General features: G+C 41.2%; 1 protein-coding gene across 1 annotated transcript in view; it reads left to right on the top strand.

The window, feature by feature from the left end:
* LOC143275247 (trafficking protein particle complex subunit 14-like) overlaps nt 1-15,898 on the top strand; it is an 83,579-nt gene that overhangs the window by 32,543 nt on the left and 35,138 nt on the right. The window contains exons 5-6 of the mRNA XM_076579221.1: nt 2,271-2,412; nt 15,796-15,866. Of these exons, the coding sequence (XP_076435336.1) occupies nt 2,271-2,412; nt 15,796-15,866 (213 nt within the window). The remainder of the gene's footprint in view (nt 1-2,270; nt 2,413-15,795; nt 15,867-15,898) is intronic.

A 15,898-nucleotide genomic window follows, 5' to 3' on the forward strand; every position in this document is an offset into this window, starting at 1 on the left:
GCGAAATTTGGCCAAGCAGAGCAAACCAATAGGCCTAGTTTGCATCAGTTTGACATGGTAAGTATATGTATCACCAAACATGGAGTATAATACAAACTCCTCCTATATATATATATCTATATCTGTATCTCTTTCTCTCTATGTACATATATATATATATATATATATATATATATATATATATTGCATTGCATTACTTTTTGTCACAACAGGTTTGTCTGTGTGAAATTCAGACTGCTCTCCCGAGGGAGAATGTGTCGCAACACTGAGAGCACCACCTTTTTTTGTTTTTTGGATGCAGTTTTATCTGTTTTCCTATCAAAGTGGATTTTTCTACAGAATTTTGCCAGAGACAACCCTTTTGTTGTTGTGGGTTCTTTTACATGTGCTAAGTGGATGCTGCACATGAGACTGTGGTTTATCATCTCATCTGAATAACTTGCATCCAGACCACCAATAATGTATAAAAATGAACTAAAAAAGGTTAATGAGATTAACTGAAAGTGAAAAAGTGAATAAACACCTACACATATTAAAGGAAAGAGACATGACTGACGAGAAAGTGGGCATATTGAAACAACACATAAACAGAAGTATATTATTTTATATATGCAACAGTCATGATGATTATGTAAACACCAACCAGCCAACAAAAAATTCAAAAGAAGAATAAACAGAATAAAATACAAAATAAACTAAATCAAATTAAGACTGAATAGAACAAAAAAGAGATAATACATATTGTGAAGATAAAGGAATAGAAATATGATACACAGAGTACTACACAAAACAAGGTGAGGTCAACATGCAAAATGCTAAAACTTGACCAGTAAAATGGAGATGATTCTTAGTGACAGTTACTGGCACAGACTCCAAAGGAGATTAATTTATTTCTTGTCTTTGTTATGATGACGGTGGTGGTGATGATGATGATGGTGGTGATAATGATGATGATGATGATGATGGTGGTGGTGGCGATTGTTAAAATGATGATAATGGTAATGATAATAATGATGGTGGTGGTGATGATGATGGTCGTTTGGATGAGAAGATAAACTGAGGTCCTGTGTGTAGCATGCACTTAATTCAACACAAATATAAAAAAACCCATGGCAACAAGAGAGTGGCCTGGCAACATTTTGTTGTGAAACCCACTTTGACATACACATACATGTGTGTGTGTGTGTGTGTGTGTGTGTGTGTGTGTGTGTGTGTGTGATATACACATACATGTGTGTGTGTGAGAGAGAGAGAGAGAGAGAGAGAGAGAGAAAGAGGGAGAGAGAGGGGGAGAGAGAGAGAGAAATCCTGACTGAATGACACAAGTGATGTCCAGAGGTTCTGGTGGGTACACATCTGCATAGGAAGTGGTAGAATCTGAGCATACTCGAATGAATCCCAAATTTCACATAGATCAGTCTTGTGACAGAAGAGCAATACAATACAATACAATACAATACAATACAATACAGGTAATGAATGATATTGTGCTATATAAGTATTCATATCAATCAATCAGTGGTGGTGGTGATGGTTATGATGATGATGTTGGTGATAATAATTAATGGGATTAACTGAAAGTGAAAAAGTGAATAAACACCTACACATATTAAAGGAAAGAGACATGATTGATGAGAAAGTGGGCATATTGAAACAACACATAATTCAACACAAATATAAAACAATACAGGTAAGGAATGATATTGTGCTATATAAGTATTCATATCAGTCAGTCAGTGGTGGTGGTGGTGATGGTTATGATGAGGATGTTGGTGATAATGATAATGATTGTGGTGGTGGTGGAGATGATTGTGTTGTTGAGAGTTATGATGATGATGGTTTTGATGATGATAGAGGTGGTAATAATGATGATAGTGGTGGTGTTGATGATTGTGTTGGTGATGGTTATGATGGTGGTCATAGTGATGATGATTGTTTTGGTTATGGTTATGATGGTGATGGTGGTGATACTAAGGGTGATGGAGGTTGGTGGTAGTGGTGATAATGATGATGATGCTGGTGGTGGTTGTTATGAGGATGATGGTGGTTGTTAGAATAATGATAGTGACGATAGTGCTGGCCATAATGATGGTAATGGTGATGATAATAATGATGGTAGTGACATTCATAATGACGATGGTGATGGTGATGATTATGAGATGATTGTGGTCATTGTGAATCCTGGTGATTCGATAAGAAGATCACTGTCAACAGCTATTAAGGCAATGTCAACAGCATCCTTTTTAGCAACATTTTCTATTCATCCACAGCAATCGGATTCGCTCAGAGAGCACCCAGCCCTTGGTGAGTCTGGCCCTGTCAGGGGGCAGTGTCTTTCCGGTCATCCTGTCTGGCTGTGAAGAAATGGCCCTCATCTACCGGCTGGACCTCTCCTCTATTTCCTCTGAAGTGGTCAGTGGAAGGGATGGATGGGGGTGTGGGTGTGGGGTATTAGTGAGTGTGATGGGGAAAGGGATCATGGATCAGTTAGTTACACTCAGTTTGAACTCTCAGTAGTTTTGGTGTTTTTCACCCCCATTCCCCCCCCCCCCAACCCCCCACCCCCTTTTTTAAATTTTTTTTAGCAGTGACTGTGCAGCAGTTTTAAAATGCTTCTAAAGTGTGCATTTATAGACCAAACTTCATGTATAATGTATCAATGTCACCAAAATAAAACAAAAATGTCACCAGAATAAAACAAACTTTCAAAATATGACATTTTTTTCTTATGCTTGTGGAACATGTTCATTTTGATGACCTTTGACCTATGTTGCTAAAAATATAAATTTTGAGCATTTTCAGTATTTTTCACATTCTCACTGAACAAAAAATCCAAGATATTGGGTTCAAGTTCACAGTTTTTTTTCTTTATTGAGAAAGCAATCATGTTTCTTTCACCTGAAACAAAATTCACAGTATACGTAAAAAAACAACAAAAAACATGTTCAGTGCTATGAATAAAAACATAACTATATTTCCTGATTGATTACTACAAATCACATAAGTCATGTACACCACAATATACTTCTTGCTTTGCAGAAAAACACACACAAGAGTTTACACAGTAAACACTAGTGTAGCATACCAAGGATATAAAAATATTGATTATTCACAAACTACAGTCAGTTTCTTTTTGTTAACAATATGTTTGTTGATATTGTTGCTAAAAATAGACTGACCACTCCCACCTTAACAACTGACCTGTTGTAACAGTGGAAACAGTTGCTTTGGTTCTTTGGATACACATGGGTTATGAAGAGAATGTAAAAAAGAAACCAATTTGTTTTTACAAATTTCTTTTTTTAATATATGGGTATATAAAGAATGTACAGAAAACATTCCGAGGAAGAAACTATGGAAGAAATGTATGCGACAGACAAACCTATACCTATTATCTTTAAAAGTCATCGCCCTTCCATTCTGGCTTTTCCCTGTCATAACAGTATTGGTAATAACAAACTGAATATACTTGTTTCAGAAGTCATCACTTACTGGTAGAAGAAAAACCAACAACAACAAAAACAGACCCCACCCCTGCCCTATCATCCTTGCATTTGAGTCCCACACATATGTATGCATGACCTTACCTTCATGAAAACTCAGATGGCAGCTCCTGCCATCCACAAAGCACAGGTGGTTTCCACAGGTAACACACATCACATTGTTTGTTTGTTTGTTTGTTGTTGTTTATTCTTTAACTCTGCATAACATTTTTTTACAGTTCTTCCACTCTTTAAAAAAAACAACTTTTTAATTACACATACTTAACTGTGACCCACTAGCGCAGACTCCGGCAGGGGTCTGACATTCCTGTCCTGTGCAAACTACTATCCACCTATGCGGAGAAAACGAAAGTAGCTATGGCCGATAACCCCCCAGAAGTAGGTAACCTCCCCTTTGCCACCCTGACTAGTGCCCTCTTTTTCCAGCAGCCATCATAACTCCTGTTCCTGTGCTCATCATACAGCTAAGTTTTTTAGTATTTTCTGTCTGTCTGTCGATTCTGTGGTGTTCTTGTTTTTTGTCAAATTATGTCTCCAACCAGGTCTCATAATTATATAGCATGATTGGGCGATCGCGCTAAAATTAAGGCGCGATTGCAATCGATTCGTTGACACTCTGGGCCCTCTACTCCTGGCCCTCTCAACAACACCAATCCACTGCCTCCTCCACTTCCTCTGCTCCCTCCGGTCGACTCCAGACCTCCACCACCTCATACACCTCCTCTGGTGACTTCTACAGGTTTGTTGCCCCACACTCAGGTCAGCGCTGCCTTTAGTGCCATTTTTATTGATCCACGAGCGCACTCGACACAATCCGCGTTTTTTCGGCCCTGCCAGTCGGCAGTGCACGAGTCGACCTCCTCTATCTCTTTACCCATACCCACAGTTTCACCAATGGAATGTGCCACAATCCCTTTGGGGAAACAACACAATATGCTTGCTTTGGATCCGCACGCTAGACTGGGCCTTATGTGCGATGCGTCCATGGTGGCGGCTGTGACATCGGATCACGCAACCCCCCACGCGGCATTCCTCGACCGTCTCGGATCCAGTGGTGACTGAGGCGCATAGGGATGCCCACCCCATATGTAGGGAGGAAGGTGGACCAGTAGGGGACACGCTTGCCCATACGCGTGCACCCTCCCCCTTGTCCGGAGTGCCCGATCCAAGGGAGGCAACCCCTGCTTGGGCACCCTTGCTGGTGACCACCGCAGTTATTTCCTTTGTACCAGCACTGCTCCTTGCCAACAGTGCGGGTGCGTGCACGGTCCCACCAAGCTATGCGGTGATGACCCCATCTGCCACACCGCCGGTTGCTGCTGTTTCCCATCCACTAATGGCGTCTGAGCAAGCTGTTCAACCAAACAACCAGCAACTCATTGCTAACTTGCTGCAGCAATTATTCCAGGTGCCACACCTTGCGCCTGCATTGCCCCTCGCCCACAGAACAGGTATGTGCACAGCCCACTGAACTTTGGCAGTGCTGGTTTCTTCTGCCCCATTGCCTAACTCTGCTGTTACCCAGACTAGTATCGGCACTTTCACGTCGGAGTGCCTCTTGATAACTCGATCCTGCCACAGCAGTGCTCGGGCTGATCTTGTCTATCCCTTTATCCATCAACGCACAACAGCTGAACGTCAGTCCTCTCGCAGGAGCTTTTCGCAAGGTTGGACCACCGTTCAGCTACAGTGGGATGCACATCCCACGGCAAGCCGACGGACTTGCCACCCCCTCGTCCATGACGCCCATAACACTGGATTACGGCGCCGTCACGCCACATGCCCCGACCGTCTCGCGTCCGATGGTGACCGATTCGGGTAGGGACGCCCAGGGCACTAAGGGACATTATATTTATTCCCCTTGTGGATGTATTCGCCTGTGTCGGTTACGGTGGCATCGAACCATGGACTCTCACACTCAGCATGACTCTCCTCCCTCTACAGTGAGGAAACGTCACACCAGGGGATATGTGCTCTAAAGACACCATCCTTTTCGCTGATGATCGGTGCCAAGGGAGGCAACTCTGCACGTCACTCCTGTCCCCCGTGCTGTCCACCAACAATGTTTTTTTGGTTTCTTATTGGGTCCTGCTGCCCATTCATGGACTTTACACAACTTTGCACAGCAACTGCACCTTTTTTGCTGTTTGTCAGGCTATTGGCCACTGAACTTTTGGGTTCTTCATCCCCCAACACTTGCACACAGTCCTCAGCAGGCAACCAACCCTATTACCATTCTTTTCTTGTTATGCACAATAACAGGAAATAAATCACAATATTTCCCTTTCTATTCTTTTTGATTTGTTATCAAAATCAACAACAACAACAACAAGAGAGGCAAGGCCTTCAAGACTCACTTGTGATACACTTAAAAAAAAAAAATTCTAGTCGTTAAAATGTGTTCTGTATTTGTTATTACAAAGCTTCGCGTTTAAAAAAAAAAAGAAAAAAAAAAAGTCCTAACCAGATTCGAACTCCACATGTTCGGGTGAGAAGAAACTGCCTTACCCATTACACTGTCGTGGCTCCTTAACTGATGTTCTAAAATTTAACATTTGAACATACTTTTTTAAAGGGCGATAAATCAATTGCGGTATTCGCAGTGAGAACGCTGTTTAAATCATATTATTCTGGTGTATCTTGGACATTCAAAAAATCTTTAAGGGCAATAAAAAATTCTTTTTAATGGCTATCGCCGCAATCACACTGCAACATTTAGCCATTTTCACTAGATCTAGATAGATGTACAAGTTTAGTTACACCCGCCGGGAATGTAGTACGACACGGTCAATTCAATTTCTCTTTTATGTTCATTCTAGTTTTTTCGTTTTAAAGTTGATATGAAAATTTAGTATTTTGTTAAACTAGTAACGTGTAGAGCCAAATACAAGTACTTCTAAACGTTGTAAGAAGTGAAAAGGACTTCATTTTGAGAAAAGTCAAGACTGGAAATTTTTTCGTTTCATCGTGATCAGTTCAAGGGTATTAACTCGCATGGTTTACAATTTTTAACTGTGAATTCCGACTGATTCTGTGGATATTTTTATGGCAGTTTGGGGCATAATCCAGTAAGTGATGAGGCGTTCACAAATCTTTCTCTGAATAGATATTTAACGATCTCCTTCTCCAACTTTCCATCACATGTTATCGTATATTATCCATTGAATATAGGATTGAACGGGCAGGTCAACAACTTGAAACAAAATGGCGTCGTTCGCGTTCGCGAAGAACATGAGCACGTGCTTTGAATGTGTATAAATATGTGTACGCAATTGATTTTTGCCCATGACCTTCAGGGCTCAGCCAACAGATCTGTAAAGTCCACTTGTCGTATTGATTTTGGTATTTTCCGAAAAAGACCACTTGGGCAAATGAACATAGTGAAAGCCCTGTACACTGAGAGTAAAACACACAAGCTTTTTATGTATTGAGTATAATTTCAGAATGTAATGTTTGAGATGAGAAAGATCAGTTTAAAGCAAATTAAGTCCCCTAGCATTAATTACAGAGTAATTTCCATTTTTTACTATCTGCACCAAAACGTTTGCAAAATAAATAAAACTTCCATGCTTAGCAAAAGAAGTTCCTGTTTGAACAAAAAATGATAACAATGACTGCTCTTTTTGTTGTGTCAGAATATCAGATCAAAGTGCCAAGTTTAAAGAATACAAAAAATATAAATATAACAGTAAATGCAGTTTGCATATAATTAGGCTTCATTTTAAAAAAATTTTTTGTGCCCATCCCAGAGGTGCAATATTGTTTTAAACAAGATGACTGGAAAGAACTGAATTTTTCCTATTTTTATGCCTAATTTGGTGTCAACTGACAAAGTATTTGCAGAGAAAATGTCAATGTTAAAGTTTACCACAGACACACACACACGCACACACACACACAGACAACCGAACACCGGGTTAAAACATAGACACACTTTGTTTACACAAGTGAGTCAGAAATCTCTCTCTCTCTCTCTCCCTCTCTCTCTCTCTCTCTCTCTATATATATATATATGATATCTTGCTACACTTATACACATTTCTATTTACACTTATAGATGTATACTTATCCCTCGGTATACACATGTGTGTGCGCTTACGGGATAGGTTCCTACGATTTTCATATCAACATGTACAATTTTATTTCTATCTCTATTCATTGACATCTATTCATTGAGATTCCCTACATAGCAATACAGACACACTTGCAGTTGCGTCATTCTGTTCACAATGCCCAGAACTCTCTGCGTCTACATACTGGCATATTATTCATATGCGTATGTACATCTGTTATATAGAGGTGCATACACAGATTCCTTTCCATTACTGATTATGCACACTTACCCATTTACTTGGGTATATCTGTGCACGCTACATGTATGCTTATGCAGCCGCTTATTTCTTATGACTCGATCTCTTGTCATGTCATTGGCATATTCCTGACATCACTTGAGTTGATGGAAGTTTATAATCCCTTTGCATATATATGTATTCATTTTCATAAATTCATCCTTACCTTGCTTTCGGAGGACAACTGCACTCACAGACAAAACTGCCTCATTCACGCCTGAATGTATGCTCCTTCACATATCAGTTGTGGCTGGTCCTTAGGGAGCCACACACACTCCCTTCCCACCCACGGGGCTAAGGATGCCCTCTCTTGGTGCAAGGAGGGATAAGGCAACCCAACTCATTTGCCTACAACAATCACCCACAGGGCTAGAGATGCCCTAACCTGGTACAAGGAGGGATTAGGCAGTCCAACTTAGAAGTGCCACTCCTGACACACATGCCCTTCATTCCTTCCAAGTTTGTAAGGCATCCCTTCTTCCCCCCCTTGCCTACAACAACCCTTGGTTTGCACCACTGTGGTTGTGACAACAGCTCCACACGGGCCCTACATCCTAGCCAGCCCTCCCATGAAGGGGTGTCTATCTTTGCCTTCCAAGTTTTAGCAGGCCCAAAAACTGTCTACTGGGCAGGAGACATTCTCCCTAAGTCCATTTCTTCCACTCCTCACTAGTACCAGAAGGCCTGGGTAATAATTGTTTCCTCTATACTCGGGAGAAAGGCATATTGACGAGGTTGGATGCGTCTCTCACAAAGCACAACGAACCGTTCACTAGCCACAGGGGCATACCTTTCTGCCAACTCATACCAGCATGGTAGATGCCACATTTAAGCACATTAGTTCACCCCATCACCTTGCTTGAACAGAGATCCAGCAATGACGTCTCAAACAATTGGCGTTTGAAAGCAATTTCTGCACTTGGTCTTCCCTGCCTGATCCTTTCAGCCTCAACACACAACCACTGCTGTGGTTACAGATGGGCATTCCTTCTCAGGCACTGTCTTTCCAATGAGACACTTCCAGGGGTTTCTAGCCTAGACAGGCTATCCCATCATGGAGCCCCAGCCTTCAGTCAAGGGCCTGTCAGAGGATGACTTTGTTGTCACTTTGGAAGCAAGCACCATGTCTTTCAGACACACTGTTGCACCACAAGACCCCGTCAACTCCTTCCGGCTTCCTTACATTTCAACATAACCTGCATGGTGGACACCTTCATCCCTCAAGCACATAGCAGCTGTTTCCTGATTTACCCATGCTATTTGGTGTCCTCTTAGGACCAATATATGATAATAAGTTGTGTACGACAATGACCATCAGAACAGCAGAGGAGGCAACTGCTCTCCCGACTATTTGGGCTGGAATTTGATTATACAGTTTATAGTAGAGAGTGTTTTGCCCACGTTGCATTCCCTCAATCAAGAGGGCCTTAGGACTCACCATTGGGATGGATCCCAAAGGCTAGTTAGCCTCCAAGGCTACAGCACTAGGTCCCAGTGCAATTTGACTTCTAGTGTGAGAGACATAGTCCTCCATGAAAGACTAAGCTGCAAACGATTTCCCTTTGCAATTAAGAAACCGCTGATAATACAGCTCTCACTTTGCTGTTGGCCATACTGTAAACGTATGCCAGATTAGTGATTTGATGTAAATGGCCAGTACAACACATCTACAGCCACTTTTTTCCCTGCCCCCACCCGGCTCCATCCCAGACTTAGTGCACACCACACAGCCAGAGGCCTGTCATGGATCCGGTCCCCTTTCTCACTAAAGAACCTTCAGCGAAAATTTTCCTCATGGAAACCCTCTTCCATTAGGAATTCCACCACAGAATGAGACTCGGTGACCTGCGGGCACATGAAGTGCACTCCCACAGCCTGATCCATCCCAGCCATTGACTGCCGACAACTTTTTGCAGGTTGCTCCAACACGCCACACTCAGGTAGAGAAGCCACCAAGCCTTCTGTATGTCCCTTCGTGATGGTACCTACCTGGGCAATTACACAGCCCTGTCCCAGAGACACCAGGGACCTCAAGTCTCTTGTTGCCAAATGTCTGCCATTCTATGCATAGGCAACATACCAGTGCTGTCATTTTTTGGCAGCGACAAAAAAGTGGCGGGGGAAGCGCCCATTGCCTGTCAGCTCACATGGAGGAGCTCTACAGATCTGGCTGTCATGCCTAGGGCAAGCCCAACATGGTGGGCTACCTCTGTCTCATGCCACAGTTTCCTTCAAACACATATATCACTCCCACTATCGGCCCACAACTGATGTGGAATCATCAGATCAAACCGCATGTGCACCTCCTTGCATTGATGCTCAACTGCACTCAAGTGAGACAACCCTATAGAGTACGTGTTTCCTTCCCTTCCTTTGATTCAAAGGGCTCTCAATAAAGTGTGGATTCAACACACTGACCTGATTTTCTTTGCGCTACATTTGTCAGCACAGCTGTGGTCCACAGACCTCCCCCACAATACAGCTGCGGACCTCAGTCTTCTTTGCCCGTGCCAATATCCGTAGGTGACACAGTACACTCTACCTTCATTGAATTCTACTTGAGGGACATCTATCGCTTTAGGGATGATGGCTCAAGAGGCGTTGCCTCTGCGGTGGTCACACAACAGGCCATCGCAGCACACAGACAGTAGAACAGACGAGCCCTCCACCTTGTCGTGCCATTCTGCACTAGTGGGTCACGGTTAAGTATGTGTAATTAAAAGGGAATTTTCTACCTAAAATTACGTTTAAGTAACATACTTACCGTGACCCACATTTAAGACCCTCCCATTCCTCCCCGCTTTCTGTTCTCCCTGCACACTGTGCTGGTTGCGGCAATTTGCCATAAAAAGAGGGCGCTAGTCAGGGGGGGCAGAGGGGAGGTTACCTACTTCCGGGAGGTTATCGGCCGTAGCTACTTTCGTTTTCTCCGCATAGGCGGATATTAGTTTGCACAGGACAGGAATGTCAGACCCCTGCCAGAGTCTGCACTAGTGGGTCACGGTAAGTAGGTTACTTAAACGTAATTTTAGGTAGAAAATTTCCTTTTAAACAGGAAAATGGAATGTTTAGTGAATACAATTTTATTAGATGCTTCTGGAACTTTTTCATATTCACCCAGACTTGCAAGCTGTCTAATCACTTCTTCAGTAAATTCTAACTGACCATATCTATAATGTCTCTTTAATTCTGGAATGTCTGGGTAATTTTTTTTTTCTAAAATCTTGAAATAAAATCATATCATTTACTCGTGCAATGTCAATGAAATGAAAAAAAAGGATAGTTTCAAACCATTTGTTTGTTTGTGTAATACATTGTATTTGTTGATTAACTGATCAATTATGTCCACTCCACCCATATTTTTTATTGTCTTTGACTAGTTGTGGCTGTCAGATATTGATTTCTCTAAACTTCCCCATAACTTTTGATCTATGATGAACAAAGCTGGATCTATTTGCTGAATGAGTTGCTGACAGAAATGAAGCAGTTTTGTTGTCTCCCCATTGCACAGAAAGTATGTTCACTGGCTGCAGATATTGGTTGATGTCAGCCGTTGTTTTGACACCCTCCATTTTATGGTGAAATTGATATTTTGACATACAAACATGCAGTTACACCATGCACATGCAGGTTATTAGTGTAAGATGCATGCTTTGACCTACCATCATATTTAGGATCATTCATCCATTTCTTCTTTCTCCTAAATGGATGTTCGACTAATTTTCAAATTCCTCTTTTTTCATATTTGTGACCCTCCATCACGAAATGAGTCGCTTTGTCCCTGACCAACTTCGCTGCTAGCGGCGATTTTAGGCGGGTGGGAGTCAGGTTGTCGATTTTCAGATTTTGACTTCATAGTAAACTTTAGGCTTTCTTTTATTTCATATTGAAGTATCTAGGCATAATTGTGTCTTCTTTTGCCTTAAAAGTGTGCTTAAAATACCTAACCTATCATTCTGATCGCCTATGATTTCGCAAAATTGATCAACTTTGACAAGCTTGTCCTCCCTAATCTCTTGGAATCGACCGGTCGAATCATACATCGTTTTAAAGGTCAAGTCCGTAGCTTTCAATCTATGTTCTTCTCATTGGCTAAGTTTTAAACTACCAGCCAATAGTCGCTTTCAAAATAAGGACACACTACGTAAACAATGTGTCACTGTAAAGGAAAATCCCCTCTGTTATTGGCCGAGAGAGACCACGTGACGAAACCAGCCATTCAGCACGCTAACTTTAATAAACATGGTCGCAGTGAACGGAAGCACGGATTTCAACAGACTTAGAAATTTCCTGACAAGATACACTTGCGTTGCAAACATTTTGCCATTAAATGAAGAAGACGACATTTGTAAGTTTCTAACCCAGTACTTCATTGATGGAACTGACCATTCCAACGAGGCTTTTGCCTGTAATTGCCGAAATCACATGCACCAGGTGCCATCAGTGGTGTGACTGACATGGAAACGAGTGAAACTGACTTGCTGCACTGAAGTGAGAGAACTGTGTTTCTCACAGCTCACACAAGGAAATGCAAGCAAAGTGACTGGGGGACTGGATATAGCTGAAGTGTCTGAAGGTAAGCATTCTTATTTTACCCACATTGACAAATATTGAAATGTAATGATGGTATAACCAATAATCTATTGCTGATAATTTGTATTTAGCAGTGATTGACTCAAGACTGATTTATTGTCTGTACATTGGTACAGAAATTCACAGTTTGACATGTGGAATAAAAATGATCAAAATAATAAAGTGAATCTGAGGAAATTAACAGAGTGTAAATTAAAAGAAAATCACACACACACACACACACACACACACACACACACACACACACACCAGTACAATGTGTGACACAATGTGTTTACATGTCACACACACACACACACATTAACAATGTGTGTTACACACACAATGTGTCACACACACAATATGTCACACACACACACACACACACACACACACACATTATGGTCCCTTCACATTTTATCCATTACATGCAACTGAGCATGGGTACAAGGGCATGACATTATGAACAGTTTTCAATTTCAAAGAATTTGCTTCAATGGATATTTTATGTATATGTTGTCAGGTTGGTTTGTGTGTGTGTGTGTGTGTGTGTGTGTGTGTGTGTGTGTTTCTCTGTGTGTTTCTCTGTGTGTTTCTGTATCTGTGTCTGTGTGTGTTGTTTTGAGGTGAATAAATGTAGTTGTGTCAACAGTAAATACTATCAGTATTACTAATAGTTCAACTTTTTTTTCAGTCCTGAAAGATATGATGGTACTTTATATGCCTGCGTGTACACCAATAAATAATTCACATTAACTACACTGTCAACTAAAGAATTATCTGCTGGTGAACTCCCATCTGTGAGTGAGTGATTTTGTGGTAACTGTTAATGTACTATGATTTAAAGTATAAATTTACCATGAAGTCTGCAAACTTATTTTCTTTTTACAAACTTTGTACAGATGTACATGTATGGAATTGTAAAGTTTTGCATAGACATTTACATAAATGATATCAGTGTGCAGGTGCTTGACATGACACTATGCATAAAGTAACTTAATGCATTGCAGCATGTCATGCACATGCACACTGATACTCATAGTGATACAGCATTAATAATCACTATTTCATACTTTTATTATCAGTAAACTGCTTTATCTGATTATATTATGAAATAAATAAATAAATATATAAGTGTATTCTTTTTTTTTCTGATAAATAGATGGAACTAGAAGTAAAGCATTTTGTAAAGTCCTGTGTAAAGAATGAAAGCAGTGATGTAGATGTACAAAACTGAAATTACTGTTTGATATTTAATCTATTATTATTAGCATTAATTATTGAATAAACATGAACTTGTACCTTTAGTGTGAGCAATTTTGTTGTATGGATCCTTTTTTTTTTTTTTTGTGCTTGTTGCATGGATTATGGTAATATCACAAGCACAATAAATCAGTGAGCACATTGAATCATAACAATTACACAATTCGGCATCATGATTTACCTTTTTTTCCCCTTTAATCTGGCATAAATTTTAGTACACATACTATACAATGCAAAAGTTTCATAGCAATTGGACCACAAACAACACCACAACAAAACTAATCTTAAAACTGGTAGGTTTCTAGTCATGTTGAGCTGATTAAAAAGTATGTATACTTTCCCCTCAGTCGCAATTCTTTCCAAAAAAAAAGAAAGAAAATTCTTATTTGAATAAAATCAAGTGCACTCAATATTTTTCTTTCAAACTTTGCGGAATTGTGGATATTGTCACTAAGTATGTGTGTGCCAAATTTCATGAACACATCTTGCTTAGAAGTATGTGGTTGCTAAGAACACGTTCCAAAACTTTTCGGCCTTGATTTCTCAGTTCGTTACATTCGCGACTTTAGAACTTCAAATCACAATAACTTTTCACAGAATCATCCGATTTACAAACTTTTTTTTTGCTGTAAAGCTCATTTATTACAGATTTATGATATACCAATAACTAAAAATCTGGTGTAAAGCGACTCATTCCGTGGTGGAGGGTAACATTTTTCTACTTCTGGTATATTTCTGGTCCTATTCCTCTTGTGTGTATTCAATCATTCCGTCACTCTCAGTAGCAGACATTCAAGCCACCATTGTGACATTTAGTCGGGTTCATTCACAAGTTGCTTTGTTCTGTTCCTTACCCTTTTCTAAGAAGAGAACAGGCACCTGATTCCAAAAATAGTGCCAGTACATCACTAGCTTGGTGAAATAGGAAAAATCAGATGACCCTGCATGCCTGCTCTTCCAAACAGTAGAACATGTCCTCAGCTCATGCAAAGCGGCGTTGAGCCAAGGACTGTACACATGGAGGCACAACCAAGTGCTAAAAGAAATTGCACACATAGTGAGCACTGTCCAAGGAGCACCCACACCACCAGAAGTTCCGGTAGAGTTCCTCTCTACAGATGGCAATAAAGTATGGCCAGGAACAGCTGTGACATCCAAAGCATGGAAACGTGGGCTGCTTGATGGTGCCGAAGATTGGGAATGCACAGTTGACCTACCGGAGGAAAGAAATACCCAGAAATCATCAGCAAGAGCGGCATGAGACCTGACATTGTACTCCATTCCAAGGCAACAAAACAAGCGATTCTGACTGAGCTCACTGTGCCGTACGAAAGCAGAATGGGGGAAGCCCACATCTACAAGACCGAGAAGCATGCTTGTCTAGCCCGCAGCTGAGAGAATCTGGCTTCCAAGTCGAAGTCCTCACCATAGAGAAAATTGTGCAAGAGGGTTTGTGAGTGCATCTGCCCACAGCCTCATGAAACAACTGTCAATTTCTGGCAAAGAGAGGACTCAAGGCAATGGCAGAAGCAGCAGAAAAGAGTTCCAGCTGGATCTGGTTGAGGAGGAACGAAAGTATACTTCATAAGGATTAAATTTCCTTACTCAAACTAGGCATATGATGCCTCTGGTTAAAATATGTGCCAGAAAAGGTGATTCAGTCCTGAAGTAGTGACCTCCCTGGAGGCGCGAGTTCCAACCTGCTGAAGGCCAGGGGAAAAAAAAAGGTGGCAATACAAGGGCATCCAGGAGTCATGACCTGGGTGCAGGCCGGCCCCCTTAGAGTTTAAGGAGTTAAGGGTCAAAGCACTTGACTGAGGGGGGCTTCTTCTCTGAAGACCTTGTACTGTCCAGTTCTCCCTAGAGTTTCTTATAACTAGCTTATATTGATTTCTGAGCCTCTCAGATTGATAACACATGGTCTGAGCATGTGATAGAAATGTGAGTCACATGCTCTTAGTTATTCTTGGTGTGAAATCTAGTGACACACGAAGCAGCTTATGGCTGCTCCCAGTTTGAATGCAAGATGTGCAGCACAGCAGTTTTAGTATTGGATGACTGAATCCGTTTCACATTCTGTGCTTCAGTTGTGGTTTCCTTTGTTTCAGGAGCTTGCTTTTCATTCCTATCTTCGATGGACCCATGCAGAGACTTGCAAAGAAATCAACACTGTTTTCAGGTACGCTTCTCTGATGTGTGTGTGTGTATGTG

Source organism: Babylonia areolata, chromosome 30, assembly GCF_041734735.1.
Source record: "Babylonia areolata isolate BAREFJ2019XMU chromosome 30, ASM4173473v1, whole genome shotgun sequence".
In the NCBI taxonomy this organism is placed as follows: Eukaryota; Metazoa; Mollusca; class Gastropoda; order Neogastropoda; family Buccinidae; genus Babylonia; species Babylonia areolata.